Below are 15,439 nucleotides of genomic sequence, written 5' to 3' on the forward strand. Positions count from 1 at the left end.
GTTAATTTAAAACAATTTTCCTTCGAGTGTCCAGATTTCTTATAGTGATCACAGTGTAGTTGCTTTTTGTCAACAAATCCTCTCTTCTTGATAGTTGCCTTGTTGACAGTCTATTTTCCTTAGTCTCCAAATTGAGCAGCCATCACTCCTTCCCTGTCTCGTCCAGATGTTCCAAAATAGACCTCTCTTCGCTTCTCTACTCGCAAGAACATGGAGTGAGCCTTTCCAATAGTGGGTAGGGGTCCATTAGGAGTACTTGGTTACACACATGGTCATATGCATCGCTCAAACCCATCAAAAATTGCATTAGTTGGTTTGAAGTAGTCTGTTATGCTAATTTCTAACTCGCCCCACAAGAACACGAGGGTAAGGGGTCCAAGCTTGCCAATCCATCCCACAATTTTTTTAGCTTCTTGAAGTATACTACTACAAACGTATTTCCTTGAGTCATGGATGCTATTTTTCTTTGGAACTGATAAAGTAAACGCCCATTAATCTCACCAAATCTTGATTCTAGTTCGAGCCACAGGTCTCTTGCAAATATTGTGTAAAGAAAAGCTTATGATATGTCTTTTGAAATTGAATTCAGAATCCATGAGACAACCATGTAGTCAGTTTTCTGCCATTGTTCGCTGCATAGTGTAGCGCATCTGTTTCGGATAAGTGGTGTCGAAGGGTGCTAACCCAACCACCCAAACCAACAAGTCAGGGTCGGACCGGCCCGAATCCTATCACTAGGGCTCATCCATTTCTGCATGGTCGATCTAATCATGATCTATTCGGATGGGACCTTTACTCAAGAAACTCCAGATTCCGATCAGAGGAAAATGGTGAACATCAAATCCTGTTACTTCGAATGGAATCTTAGCCTACCTTACTTGCTCCTTTTTTAGTTATTGCAATCATAGTTTTATAAATAATGGATTTTCGAGTGAAGATCCCTATATAATCGTTACATGGTCGGTACTCAATCTAGTTGAAATAATCACATTACTAGTTGCGTTGACAGTTATCTTCAGTCTCAAATCTATATTGATACGTCCATTGTAAGTGATAGTAAGGACAGTTACATTTCTAGGTGCATTTTTTATAAATGTAGAACTAGTAGTGAAAGCGAAGGTCTAATATACAAACCTACGCGAAGAGTAGTGATTTAACTCTAAGAGAAAGGTCTTATGATCTCGATGCAACTAAAAAATAAAGGCATTTGTGGGTTAATGTGAACATTGTTATGGATTAAATTATAACAAATTTTAAAATAAAAAATGAATATTTATGAACAATGTGGATATCATTTTCAAATGAGTAGTTCAGAAAAGAATCAATGTTTCGATCGACCCTGTGGGATCCTATGGATGAAGACATGGTCTATCTGGTCGATCATTATCAAACAGACTGCAATCTTTTTCCATCCATATGAAGATCCCTATTTCGTTCTTGTCATCAGTTGATTTATGACAAGAACCATCAATAAATTCCAGTTTTTATTTGACTCCTAGGGCGAATTTCGATGGATCTCACCTAAGAAAAGTAATTGTTTCTTTCTAGGTACTGAGTCCAAGCTCAATTCAAGGTGAACGCCTCCTTGCAGTATTATATTTTCATAAATTAATTGTGGCTTGCGATCCCCTGTTCCAGTTGCTTCAGCAGTTTTCGTATCTCCCATGATGTTGGAAGAAAGTGAAGTACAATCTAAAAGAATTGAATTCTAGATTCATAGTTTTCAAAAGAATGAAAAAGAATGCAGTAGTATCAGAGTGGCTAGTAATTCCTCTGTATTGAATTGCAACTGAAATTCTGCAAAAGAAGTGATTTACAAGATTTTAAAACAAGCCTTAAATAGAATAATGAAGACCTCTAAACCAATTAACTAACTATTCCTAACAAACTAACCTACTCTAATAACTTAAGCAATAGAAACTGAAAGGATAGTAATAAGTGTGTTTCAAGAACGCGCTTCTTAGCGAACAAACAATTCTGCAAGATTGAGTTCTCTAATGCTGGTTCAAGCTTTAATAATTTTAGTAGGTTGTGTTCAACTTGTTTGATCAAAATTCTATTAACTTTCTATTTTGGATTATCTTTTACACCCTAAGGTAGGAAATGAAGTAGGATTATGCTGTTCTATTGCTGAAGGAGGCACGTGACCGCGAACCACCTGCTGCAGTAGTGTAATTGAAGGATGTTCGTAAAACTGAGAACTTGGAATACATGAAAACAAAGCAGTCGAAACAAGGTATGAATTAATGCAGGATTAATTTTATTTCGAAAGAATGTTGGACCTGAACAATGAATAGTAATGGGAATATTTTTGCTGAAAAAAAAATTGGGAACCAAATTAATACTTCTAAAAAGATTAGGGGTCAAAATAAAAATAGGGTACCTAAAGTGCAAAAATATCTGTAAAATACAACATTAAAACTGGCTATTTTGTAAAAAATGGTACCTAACTTGCAGTACCGCCTATACTGCGATATGTGAAGTTAAATTAACTCGAGGACAAAATGAGCTTTGTTATCCCATGACTTGCAGTATCCCATGAACTTTGTTATGGGTCGCACAACAATTGGCGAAATATCGGGATGTATAATGGGCCTTGCGATTAAATCATGAACTACCTGAAATGAGAAAAAAATTGTACTTGACCCAATGTATTTATTATTTTCTTTAATTTAGTCTCATTTATTACGATTTTTTCCATTTCATTGTATATGTTGACAATTTTTAATATAGTCCTCACGTTTATTTTCTATCCAATAATTAATGAAAATGTAGTAAAATCCTAGTAGCTCCATTAAGTATTAGACGAAAAATACACGTGAGGACTAAAATTAAAAAAAAATTCAATTTACAGAATGCAATATTAAAGAATCATAAAAAATGAACTTAAATTAAAAATAATATAAAATTTAAAATAAATTTTTCCCTCTGTAAACATAAAATAAAGGATGATTTGGTGGGGTACTAGGGCTTATAAGCCCAAGTAAAGGAGCAGCCCTTATATATCCAATGAAAGTGAACAATTGGTACAACAATTGTGATTAATATATTTTTCACGAACATATAATTATAATAAACTACATAAATATTTTTTTTAATATTTTGCATAGATTTTGAGTGCGCTCGATTACTGGCATCTTTAAAGTAACTGGAGCAGTTTCACATCAACTATGCGTATATTTTTGTTTGTTTGTTTATGATTAATCATGATGTATATTATATTCAGATTTATATTATTTAATCAATATAATATAATAATCCTCCATAATTAAGCAATTTCTGCAACTGTTCTCTTGAAATTTCATTCATGAAAATTTGGCTTTGTTGCGGAGGTCTGAAACTAGTATTGTCTTTTTTGTTGAATTTTGTTGCCAGCTATTTCATCGAAAACAGATTATTAGGCATTTCTCATTAGCATGAACTGTAATCGTCTCTGATTTTCACTTTTCGGAGATGAGCGAAGCGGAGGAAGAAGCGGCTGACTGGCGGAGCAGAGGTGGCGAGAGCTGGTGGCGCATTACTGAGAACTGGCGGCGGAGTCCATATACTTTACGTTCTTCTGGTTTGCCGGTGGCGTGTTCTTTTGGTGCCTGGTTGTTTGCTTGGGGAAAAGACTGCATACTTTGGAGCTTGTACATCATGCTGCAACACCTTGTACCTAATGCAGTAAGAGCTACTCCTACACCCTTTTCTTTCCCTAACTGAAGTCTGATAATTGTTGTCCTCAAGAATTGGCTTGTAATTTTTGTTAATTAGAAAGGAGATGAGTGAAAATTTTGACTGCAAGACTTTAGTTACATGATTTATTCCACCAAAAATTAGCTCCATCAACTGAAACCTTGATTGATTCTGCAGTTCATTCAAAGTGCTTTGCTTATTGATATGATCATATATGTAAATTTTATTGGTGTTAGCATTTTGCCTGAAGTAAATGGTTAGACTTGTTCACTAGATGATTTCTCCATCATATATGGTGAAAATTAAATTATAGTTGAACTCAATGTAAATTCATATGAACTTACATTAAAATGATAATTTCATGGACGTTAAAGACTTATGTAATCGTTTAGATACATCCATGATGTTACGTAAGTGCAGTAAAATCAGCTATGAAGCTAAACTGTATATGAAACGTAAAATTGAGGTAGGATGATTGGAATATTCTTTACTAAGTTCTCAAAGATTGAGCAACTATTATGAAAATGCATCTCTGATAGGTTAAACAGTTCCCTGGATTTTGGAGATACATATAGATTCAGACATTTTTTTCCTGCTAAAAAAAACTTGTTGAAGAAACATTATATATAAATAGTAAGCATGCCATAGATCAAAATTATACTTGTAATGCAGACGAATAAAAGGATGCTAGTGCAGAGCAATATTTATGTATGGGAATAGCTAAAAGTTCCTAATATTGCATTGACCTTTCATGTATCATAATTATAAGATTTTGAGGTATATTTTTATACATGGAGAAAAGTCTCTGGATGTCTCGGATTATTATTTATTGATATGCTATTATGGAAGTACAATCGTATAAGACTGTTGTACTGTTTGGAGAATGATCAAGAGGTAATGCTGTGGCTAGTACTTCAGTATACTTATAGTGAAGTTAATATCATCAGCCACTCACTTTAAATTGAAAGCTGGTGGGTTTGAGTTTTTATTTCCTATAGTGAGAACTAGCTCCGAGATAGTCTAATTAAAAATGACCGTACACAAGGTCCGAAGGAAGTTCTCCTTCTGATTTTCATGCAAAGAGCTTTGAAGAAATAAATATTTATCAATTAATAAGAGGTGGAATGTAAAACTGAAGGACTTTTGTTTGTTGTACTTGATATTAACCTTTAATCTGTGACAGAACAAATATTCAATTTAAATTATCATCAGACATGTGTAATATTTTAATTTAAGAAAACTATTGGTTTTTTGGTCACAGCAACTCCTAGAAAGGGTATGTATATTTGCTGCAATATTTATTTCACTCTGTAAAAGCTATTAGAGAAATAGAGGAAGCGACTTTGTTCGTAAGGTATTTAATGTTTTTATTTAACTATAGGCACCTCTAAATTAATGGTGTATAAAGTATTGCATCAACAGAACTAAGTCTAAGAACGGGCCCGCCATTGAGCTGGTATCAAGAATATACGGCTAATAGCATTGATACTTTATGAGGCTAATGATTTAATTGAAATGCAAGCCAATCAGAAGAACTATATATAAAGAGGAACATCGAAAATTATCATTTTAGTATTCATTTTCAGCTTTTTCACTAACAAATATGAATTAGATCTCTGTAGCAGAAGATTGATATCTTCTTTATAAAAATGAACTAATAACAATAAATGTGCCATATATTTTTGCTGAGTAATTATTTGTCTTAATCCCATGACAGATAAAAAACAATCGTCATCAATCACTGGCAGATTGTGGTAATAAATGGCCATATTCAAAGAATGAAGTATTAATTCATTACCCAACCTTATAAGCTAATGGAAATAAAAGGAAAATTTTGAATTATTGCCTACATAATTTTATTCCTTATTTGCATAAAATTCATTTTGATTTTTTAGATAAAGATCAATATTTCAAGATTTGCGTTCTGTATGTGCCTTTATATTCAACAATATGTACTTTTGACCTTTGATTTAAATCCCTTCTTTTGCAGTCTCAGATTATTTTGTCTTATACTTCATTTGCTCTTAGTTGTTCATAACGAAGTTTGAACCCATTATTCCAGATGTGAAACCCTATTTAAGTTGAGTGAAAGATCTATCGTCAAGACAACCATACTCACACAAGCCTTACTTGCATATAGCAGAAACATTTACAAATTGTTTCATATGTACAAACTATCTCCTTCCTCATTCTTGAGTGTATTTCAGAATTTTTTAACTTAGGTAAGTTCTTTCTTTCAGTTTCTATGAATTATTACTTGCAATCTATATCTTTGTGTCCCAAGTACTCTAACTCATCGAAGCATGTATGAAGGGATATATATTGAAATTTAATATAAACAAGAAAAAGCTTTCAACTTTTTTGTGTGTTTGTCTTAATTTTCATGTATATTGTTCTCCATGAGCGAACTTTGTTACTGCTAGAATGCCAGCACAATTGCTATATGTGATGCCCTGATTATTCTTTTGCTAATCATTCTTAATTTATTTACCCAGGAATAAAAGAAGCTCTTCTTTCAGTTGAATAGATGGATTCATCATATGGAGGAAATGGATCAGGTGAAGAAGAAACCTCCAACTCTCAAAAGGGCAAGAAGCAGTACCATCGTCACTCTACACAACAAATTCAGCAACTTGAAGCGTAATATTGAACTCTCAACCTTCTACATTTCAGTGATGAAAATGTTATATTCCATTGACAACCTGTTTTTATCTTTTACTTTGGTTTCTGAACCTTCATTTGCATGATCAATTACATTTTCGCATCTGAACATATTTCTCAGGATATACTCTTTTTCTCATGAAGACTGTTACTGACTTTATGTTACCATAAATTGATCTTCGTAATTTTCAAACCGGTATTGCTATAGAAAATATCATCTTTTAACAGGATACTGCGACAAGGGACTTTCCACAGTTTTTTCCTAGGAATTATGTTTTATTACCATTACTTTATTGTCACTGATGTATGAGTATACAAAGTATCGTTGTTTTTTACCATCATAAATAGATCTCAATAGTTATAGATTATTCAAAATGTCTTGTTTGATGATTAGGACACAATAGCTTGAATTTATACAATTTCATGAATATATCATGATTTGATTTTCTCATTTGTTTTGTTCCTTCCTTACTAGTCTGCTTCTTTCCCCTAATTATCATATCCATGTAGTTTCTATAAAGAATGCCCACACCCAGATAAGAACCAAAGGCAGCAACTGAGCAGGGAGCTAGGCCTTGATCAGAAGCAGATTAAATTCTGGTTTCAAAATAAAAGGACTCAGATAAAGGTACTATATTGTTTACACGTGGTACAATAATACTTTGTCGAGTTGTTTGTTACTTGACAAGTATCTTTACTTCGTTATGTAATCTGGTTACTTGTTGGGAACACGTTTCAGGCTCAGAATGAGAGAGCAGACAACAATGCTCTTCGGGCTGAAAATGAACGAATTCACTGCGAGAATCTTGCAATGCAAGAGGCGCTGAAAAACATCATTTGTCCTGCTTGTAATGGATCAGGTCTTGGGGAAGAAGAGAAACACCACAATTTACAGAGGTTGAGGATGGAAAATGCACGATTGAAAGAAGAGGTGATTGTTACCTAGCAATTCATTTTTTATGGAAAATTTATCTTTTGTATATACCAATATGTAATGACCGATTATGTTTTTGCTTATTACCTGAGCACAAGCATATACGAATCATGCTCATGAATTAAGATCCCCTCGATTCTGCAGTTGATTGTTAGAGAGTTTAGAGAAGACTAATGGTGAAGCAAAGATGATTGGATTTTAGGAATAGAAACTGTAGATAAGCTGTCACGTTATGTTATCTGCAACTCCATGTTGACTATTAAGATGTTTATTTGCAGCATTTCTTAATGTTGTTTTACATGAACTTTTCAGCATGAACGGACGATCAACTTCTTCTCCAATTATATGGGAAATTCAACTACTCCTCTGCCTGGAGTGGATTCCCATATGAATATTCATGGGAAACATTTTCTTGGTGAAAGGATGGGAATTACTCCTCTTGATCTTGAACACATGCCCCGTAATTCAGAGAATACCATATCGCCACATTGGTCTAGTGGTATACAAGAGGCAGAGAAATCTATTATTATTGAGACAACCATTAGTGCGATGGATGAACTAGTGGAGCTTTTACGTGTGAATGAGCCGGTGTGGGTCAAGGCTCCATCTGATGGGAGATATCTGCTCCATCGTGATAGCTATGATAAGCTTTTCCCCAAGCCAAATCATTTCAAAACTGCAAGTGCTAGATTCGAATCATCAAAAGATTCAGGCGAGGTGTCAATGGCTGCAATACATTTAATTGAAATGCTTCTTGATGTGGTATAACGCCTGATGACTCCTACATGTGTTACACCTTACCATGAGAGTATACTCTATAGGTTTCAAGTAAAAATATATTTTGCTAATCTTGCAGAACAAATGGAAAGACATGTTTTCTACTATAGTCACAAAAGCAAGGACCATTGAAGTACTTGATACTGGAAGCTTGGGTGGTTTGTTACATTTGGTAATGATCTCAATATCTGTACCCTTTTGCATGAATCTGAATGGATACAATTTGAGTTTATGACTCTGTTGAAACAGATGTATGAAAAGTTGCACATTCTGTCACCTCTTGTGGCTCCTCGAGAATTCTTTTTCATTCGGTATTGCCGGCAGCTTAATTTAAATACTTGGGTGATGGTAGATGTATCCTACGATTTCATCAAAGAGCTCCAAGATGCCCCTCCTACTCGCTCTTGGAAGCTTCCTTCAGGGTGTATGATTGAAGATATGTCGAATGGAAAATCAACTGTAAGTTCAACAGCATCACATTTATTTCGGTTTGACTAATATAATCTGATTTCCGTCCTTGGCAGCATGACGATAATTACAATAAAGTAATAGTTCTCCTAATTTAAGTGATAAAGTAAATGCTTTTTCTAAGTTAAGATGATTACAATAAAGTAAATGTCTTTTTAAGTAGAGTTAGAGTCAATTTGTAACAGTGAATTCAATTATTTGATAAATATGGAATGAACTTATATTAGTTCCTTGACTTCTACAAAAATAAATGTTAAAAATCAGGTTGTCAAGACATTTCGTACATTGATGCGTGTCTTATCATGCAGCATTTACAGTATGGTGTGCCGTTAATTAGGAGATTTGTGCATGGATCTAGTCTAGTTGGAACCAACCACTAAAAGTAAGTAATGAAAGACTTAGTTGTCTATTATCATGTGGTATGACACATGGATCATCAAATGTCAAAGAAACTATAATATTGTTTTAATGCTTTAATAAATTTATATAGTTCCATCGGGAACTTATTTTAGTTTATGATACTATTGGGGAAAATCTAATGTACCTTGTTCGGGCTACACCCTTATATTACAAGGTAAGAGTAAATACACTAGAGTCAATGACATATAAAGTATAAAGTCACGGACTGCAATTGGCATGAGTAGAAACTTGGCATATGCTAGCTTATTAGCACTTCTTAGCCAAGTAAACTGTCTTAGCTGCTTTTCAGCATTAATTTCTTTTCACTATGCTGTCATGCTGATATACCATGTCTAGTTAATGTTTATTGTTCTTTTTTTTAGGTTACATGGATCGAACATGTTCAAGTGGATGACAAGTCTTTGACTCATCGTTTGTATAGAGATTTAGTGTGTGGTTGTCAAGCATATGGAGCCAAACGGTGGATTACTACTCTTCAGAGGATGTGCGAGAGATTTGCATTCTCAATGGGCCTAACTACCACACATAAACATGAACTTGAAGGGGGTATACTCTGATTTCTACTTTCCAGTCTAGGATGGTTTTGATACTTGAAACTGTGCTTAAAATGGTCACTATTTCTTTCTTCATTCAGTTATCGACTCACTTGAAGGCCGGAGAAACTTAATGAAGCTTTCTCACAGAATGATGAACAACTTTTGTGAAGCATTGAGCATGTCTGATAAACTTGATTTTCCACATCTGTCAGAATTTAAAAATAGTGGAGTGCGAGTCTCGCTTCGGAAGAGTAATGGACTGGGCCAACCCGATGGCTTCATTGTCAGTGCAGCTACCTCTCTTTGGCTTCCCGTTTCGAATGAGAATCTCTTTAACTTCTTCAAAGATGAGAAAAAAAGAGTTCAGGTATATAGAATGTTTCCGACTTTATCTTGATACTCAAATTATATGTCATCCTTTTGAAGCATCCGAACTACGTTAGGAAGAATAAATGCATTTTCCATGCAGTGGGACGTCTTATCCAGTGGGAATCCAGTGAATGCAGTTGCACACATCTCAACTGGGACCCATCCTGGAAATTGTATCTCTATCATCCAGGTTATTTTTCCTCAACCTTTATTTGTTCTACATTGTTTTAAGGTCTAAATGTCGACGAAGCTTCTCATCCAATGTGGTTTAGATAATGATAAGAAAATTAATTAGGAAACTTTGATTACACTATGGTGCTTTATTTTCAAAGTTGCTTGTCTGGGAAAAACTGTGATGATTAATCACTTGTCGGGTTATAAAATAATTGCATTCGTGGTAAACACTAAAATTGCATAGGGGATACATCTAATATTGGAAAATTATGACCCTCCAATCTTAATAGAGTGTTTGCACGAACTTAAAAAGGCACTTCTTGACTTCTAGCTAAAGAAAGGGTTTTGAGAGTTTTGCTATCTCAGCTTCTGTTCCTTGAATTAAAATTATTTGGTCTAAGAAGATGCTAGAAACACCAATAGGATCAATTTTTTTTAGCTTTTGTTATTTTAATTATTTTAGATGTTATTTTTGGACATCTTTGTCATCCAATTATTTGCAAATACACCAAATGATCCTCTCAATCCCAGACCCATTCCGGATTAAATCATCTCTAAACCACTACCAAAGGAACACTAGAGAGCACCAACCACCACAAGCACCAGCGCAATGCCCCCCCCCCCCCCCCACACACACACACACATGAATGTAAATAAAATCTGAACATATATAGAGACACACACATACATACCCGCTACATATACATACATATGAGATAATATATATATATATATTATAATATACACAAAGGATTATTGCCGGCAGTGGGGCTTGGAGCAAGATGGGGTGAGCAATGGGGGTTAGGCTGGGGGATTGCTGATTGTAGGGCTAGAGGTTGGGGAAGGTTGTTTAGAGTGTCTATGGGAGCAGAAGGAAAGAAGAAAAAAACAAAGAAGGGCTGAAAAAAAAAGGAAAAGCAAGAGAAGCAAGGGAGGGAGTGAAAAAGGGGAAGAAAATGAAAAAGTTGGAGAAACATGACAAGAATATGTTAAACATATTTTTATAACAAATACAGGAGCATAACTTTCTTATTATCAAACACCATATCATCACTTTGTACTATTTTCCTAATTAATTTCTAAACACTTTTCAAATTGCTTAAATTTAACATTTAGAAAGTTCAAACATATACAAGCATTCCGTAAAATGAGTGTTCTAGCTTCTTCAATTTGGAATCAGTATATTAATGTCCAGGAATATTCAGAGAAACAAAAGTGAAAGTCCAGATTGTTGATATTTTATGATAAATTTGGTCTCTGGTGCGAAGATGAAACCTATATCCTATGCATAAATGCATTCATTTGAATTTGAACTATGGCTTTTATTAGGCAAAATTACATGATTGATAAAACTGTAAACACTCGAGTATAGCTGTTAGGATTAAAGTCTTAGAATTGAATTGATACATGCTTAGAATTAATAAAACAGAAAAATGCAGGAGATTTGTCAGCGCTCTGTGAAGTTCAGTCCTTTAGGAAAAACTTTTTCCTATTATATTCTCCTTATAAATCATACAAAATATATCCTCATGTTATTTGAATTATTATAACTTTATGTGATAAGTTGTTATTTTGAGTCAAACAACTAGCTTTTGGTGGATATCGTCTGAATATTAAAACTAATTCTTGCATAGGAATAGTGGTTATTTAAGTGTGAAGAAGTTCCTAATGAATGATGTGGAATATTGTTTTTTCATATGATTGTGCGAGTCACCCTTGTGGCACATTAGCCTGATTGTCACTTAATATAATCACTTGAGATGAGCTTTTACTTTGTTGCTTAATATTTTATCGCTATATGCATTTTTCTTGTAGTAATCATATTTTGCAGAACTAGGAGGATATTTTTGGACTTAGGTTGCCATCTCCTGTACATGCAAATGGAAGAAGTTTACCTAAATACATGTTGTCAACTGTTTTATCTATATAATAATGCACACGAGTTTCGGGACAAGTAACTTCATGCTTGAACTTGTTTCTTAGCCGTCTTCTTATACATATGATTGAAACATAAATTAGTGGACCAACCGAACATGCTTAAAACACAAAACTTATAAAAAGAAATAAAATGACTTAGCTTATTCAATTTAGTTTTTGTACAAATTACTAACCATGTGGTCTCGATGTTTGTTGAATATATAAATATGTATAATTAGTATAATATATGATCAAGCAACATTAAGAATGTATAGTTTGACTACAAATGTATTATAAATTGTTACCTTATAGTTGTAGTTGTGCTTTGCATCAAGGAGAGAAATTTCAATTGGGATATTATCAATTCAACTTTTGAATATTTTTTAGAAGTCGAAACAGAGAAGAATTTTATATTACATAGAAGTTGTTATATTAAACACCTAAAAGATTGTTGGATGTCAAACTGTCACCAATTGAAGTCTAGTAAATGTGCACTCAACTAGAAAACGCATAAATGTTTCTGTATCCATTAGTATCTTGAATATAACATAGTATTTATTTAGCAAAATAGTTCAATGATAAGACTTAAAGAACATATTCAATTTTCTAAGACAGGGAAGATTGTTTATTATGCAGTAGAATTTTTCTATTATTAGCAATCTTTTAATAAGCTAATAATTTCGTATTTGTGTGTGAAAATCATATGCTCCTTAGTCGCTTATTGATTACTACATAGTGAGGGTCAACTATATAATCCAATTAGAGAAAAACAAAGGGTGAAGTTCACCATGTTTATTACCTATATTTGGAATGATATTGTCCAAAACGCTGCTATTAGTTTCTATATTTGACATGTTGAATTATGCGTTTCGTAATTATTGAGAATTATCTAAATTATTAAGGTCCAACCAACGAAAGATATAAAGGAAGCATAAAAAAGTATCCGTCAACAAGGTGAACTATTTACGAACGTGCAATATATGCGCACTTGAGGTGACAAAAGAATATGCACAGGTCTATTTCCTAGTCTAGTAATTACTTCCTCGCCATTATACTTGCCTCATAAGTTGCCATATACTTGATTCTGAAGCTATTGGTCGATCAAAGTTCATCTACATTTAAGATATAATATAGTAACTAAAGAGTAAATAACTTTTAGCTGAGTACTAATGCATAAGCCTATCAATCTATCTTTATTAGATTATGAGTTAATCTTATTTTTCATTTCACATTTAAGTTGAATAAATTTATTGCATTCTCTTTATTCTTTACTTTCCCTTGCGAAATAATTGAATTGTTTTTTATATCAATGGTGTTTGTGAAGCAGCCATTTGTACCCAAAGAGAACAATATGTTGATGTTGCAAGAGAGTAGCATCGACCCTTTGGGAGCGATAATGATCTATGCTCCCATAGATCTACAGGCCATCATTTCAGTTGTAAATGGCGAGGACACCATGAGAATACCAATCCTTCCATCAGGATATGTGATCTCTAGTGATGGCCGTGCGAACAAGGGAATGGGAGCTTCAAGTAGTTCGAGCAGCAATAGTTCTAGTGGTTCACTCCTTACAGTTGCTTTTCAAATATTAGTGTGTCATAGCACATTAACAAAGCAACTGAACATGGAGTCAGTTGCCACCGTGCATACTCTTATAAGCTCCACCATTCAAAAGATCAAAGCAGCACTTGATTATCCTGATTAGGATCGGTGCAACATTAGCATTACTCTCAAATTGTTTATGTCACGTAAGGTTTTGGGTGATGAATTGCTTACTGACCATTTTGGCTTTTCCTTGTTTGATACAAGTAGTTTTTCTTTGCCTTTCATATAATTTGCTAGAGAATGTGTAACATCTCTTAGTAATTTTCTCTTACTATATCTCATGACCGTCTACTAATCTTGCTAATTATTGATCGGATGGTAAGAATAGGAAAATCGAGTTTATTTGTCCTTCATATTGCACACGAACTACAATTTCATTAAAGAATTATTATCTCCATTTTCAGTTTTGATTCAATGTGATGATGTATAAATGGTCACCGAACACGCCTCAAAGTATGTTTATTTGTTTGACATCGTTCAGGATTATTGTGCTTATGTTCTCATATAATGCACAAACTTGCTTTTGAGAATCTCATTGTTTGATCAGATGTATTGGGAATTTCTATTTTATTGCAGCCTCTGTAAATTTGTACAAGGTAAATATCTTGCACAGGGACATAACCTTTGAAAATCTTACAACAAAGTATGCTCATACTTTGCACATGTCTAATTAGATGCATATTTTGTCTAAGAAAGATGAAATATCTTGATTGTTGTTATTACTCTTGCATAAGGAGCATAGGTCATTTGAAAAATAGAGGAAGAAATAGAAAACATTGTAGTTTGTAATATATAGAAAAAAAAGTGCACAACAGAAAATTGCAATTCTGATTTTATCTGATTTTCATTCTCATCTGAAAATTACGTCTATCTGTAAGTTGATACGCATCTGTGTCTATACTATTATAAGAGTATAAATAACTCCATTGATTTCGTACAATTTTTTATTTGATTAAAATATTCCTACGATTATGTCATTGCTAATGATATTATGTAAATTAATATTATTATCATCAAAAACTTAATTTTGATGATATCATGATCAACAAAATATATTAACTGAAAAATTTGAATTTAAAAGTCTCTTGTGATTAAGATTTAAAAATTCATTATGTTATTTAAATTCATTTTTGAAATCACTAATTATAGAATTAACTGTCTAAGTTGCATTTCTTGGTATGTGTATAATTATTTTTATCTATACTAATAAATAAGAGAAGGCTTTAAGTATTTTTTTTTTCTTGCCTTCTTTATTTCTTTCTTTTATTTTTTTGGAAATGTACTTTGTTTGTTTATATATATCTTTTCTTATTAATAATATATTTTAAAACATAAAAATATTATTTATCATATGCATATAGGAATGCGTGCCATAACGGCTAGTCTTTTTATAATATCATGATATTTGGTTCTATTGTTGGGTTGTTCCAGAGACAACCACAAAATTTGTATGATGTTTGGATAAACTTCAAAACACACACGACCAACTAAAACAATATAGTCGCTCATCTTGGCTTCTACCTGTTTTGTTTTATAAAAAAAAGTACAGTAATTTTTTATTTGGAGCTATTTTAAAATAATTTTGCCTTCTTTGTTGAGGAGCAAAAAGGGCCTCGGTCTCCCCTCTTTACTTTTATCTTAGATTTTAAGGGATGAGGATGCATCTTCCATTAAATTAGGAATGACAGTCAGTTCGGATTTGACCCTAACCTGAACCCTCCCCTATTGAGATGAATTCTGAAGCCTTAAATGGGTCTTGGAATGAGTCCAGGTTTTAATAGTTTGGATTCAGACCAACCCCTACCTACTCAAAATATATATTTTTTTAAAAAAATATAATATTTGGACATATAGAAAAATATGTATAATTTATCTACACTTACATATAATACATAAAATT

General features: G+C 33.3%; 1 protein-coding gene across 3 annotated transcripts; it reads left to right on the forward strand.

Moving 5' to 3' along the window:
* Nucleotides 1–3,034: 3,034 nt before the first annotated feature.
* Nucleotides 3,035–13,942, forward strand: LOC105167814 (homeobox-leucine zipper protein ROC8). Of its 3 annotated transcripts, none has more exons than XM_088884302.1 (11): nt 3,035–3,666; nt 6,174–6,318; nt 6,850–6,967; nt 7,079–7,270; nt 7,586–8,035; nt 8,130–8,222; nt 8,300–8,509; nt 9,301–9,484; nt 9,687–9,841; nt 9,944–10,033; nt 13,259–13,942. In XM_088884302.1, the coding sequence occupies exons 2-11, from the start codon at nt 6,206–6,208 to the stop codon at nt 13,637–13,639; spliced, it is 1,986 nt and encodes a 661-aa protein (XP_088740428.1). In that variant the 5' UTR covers nt 3,035–3,666; nt 6,174–6,205; the 3' UTR covers nt 13,640–13,942. The 3 variants fall into 3 exon arrangements, with proteins under 3 accessions (XP_088740428.1, XP_088740427.1, XP_011085930.1); XM_088884301.1 differs by having other exon boundaries at nt 3,038–3,666; nt 9,573–9,841; XM_011087628.3 differs by having other exon boundaries at nt 3,039–3,666; nt 9,573–9,841; nt 13,262–13,942.
* Nucleotides 13,943–15,439: the final 1,497 nt, after the last annotated feature.

The sequence above is a fragment of the Sesamum indicum genome, linkage group LG8 (genome assembly GCF_026168435.1).
Source record: "Sesamum indicum cultivar Baizhima isolate 11 linkage group LG8, ASM2616843v1, whole genome shotgun sequence".
NCBI classification, from domain to species: Eukaryota; Viridiplantae; Streptophyta; class Magnoliopsida; order Lamiales; family Pedaliaceae; genus Sesamum; species Sesamum indicum.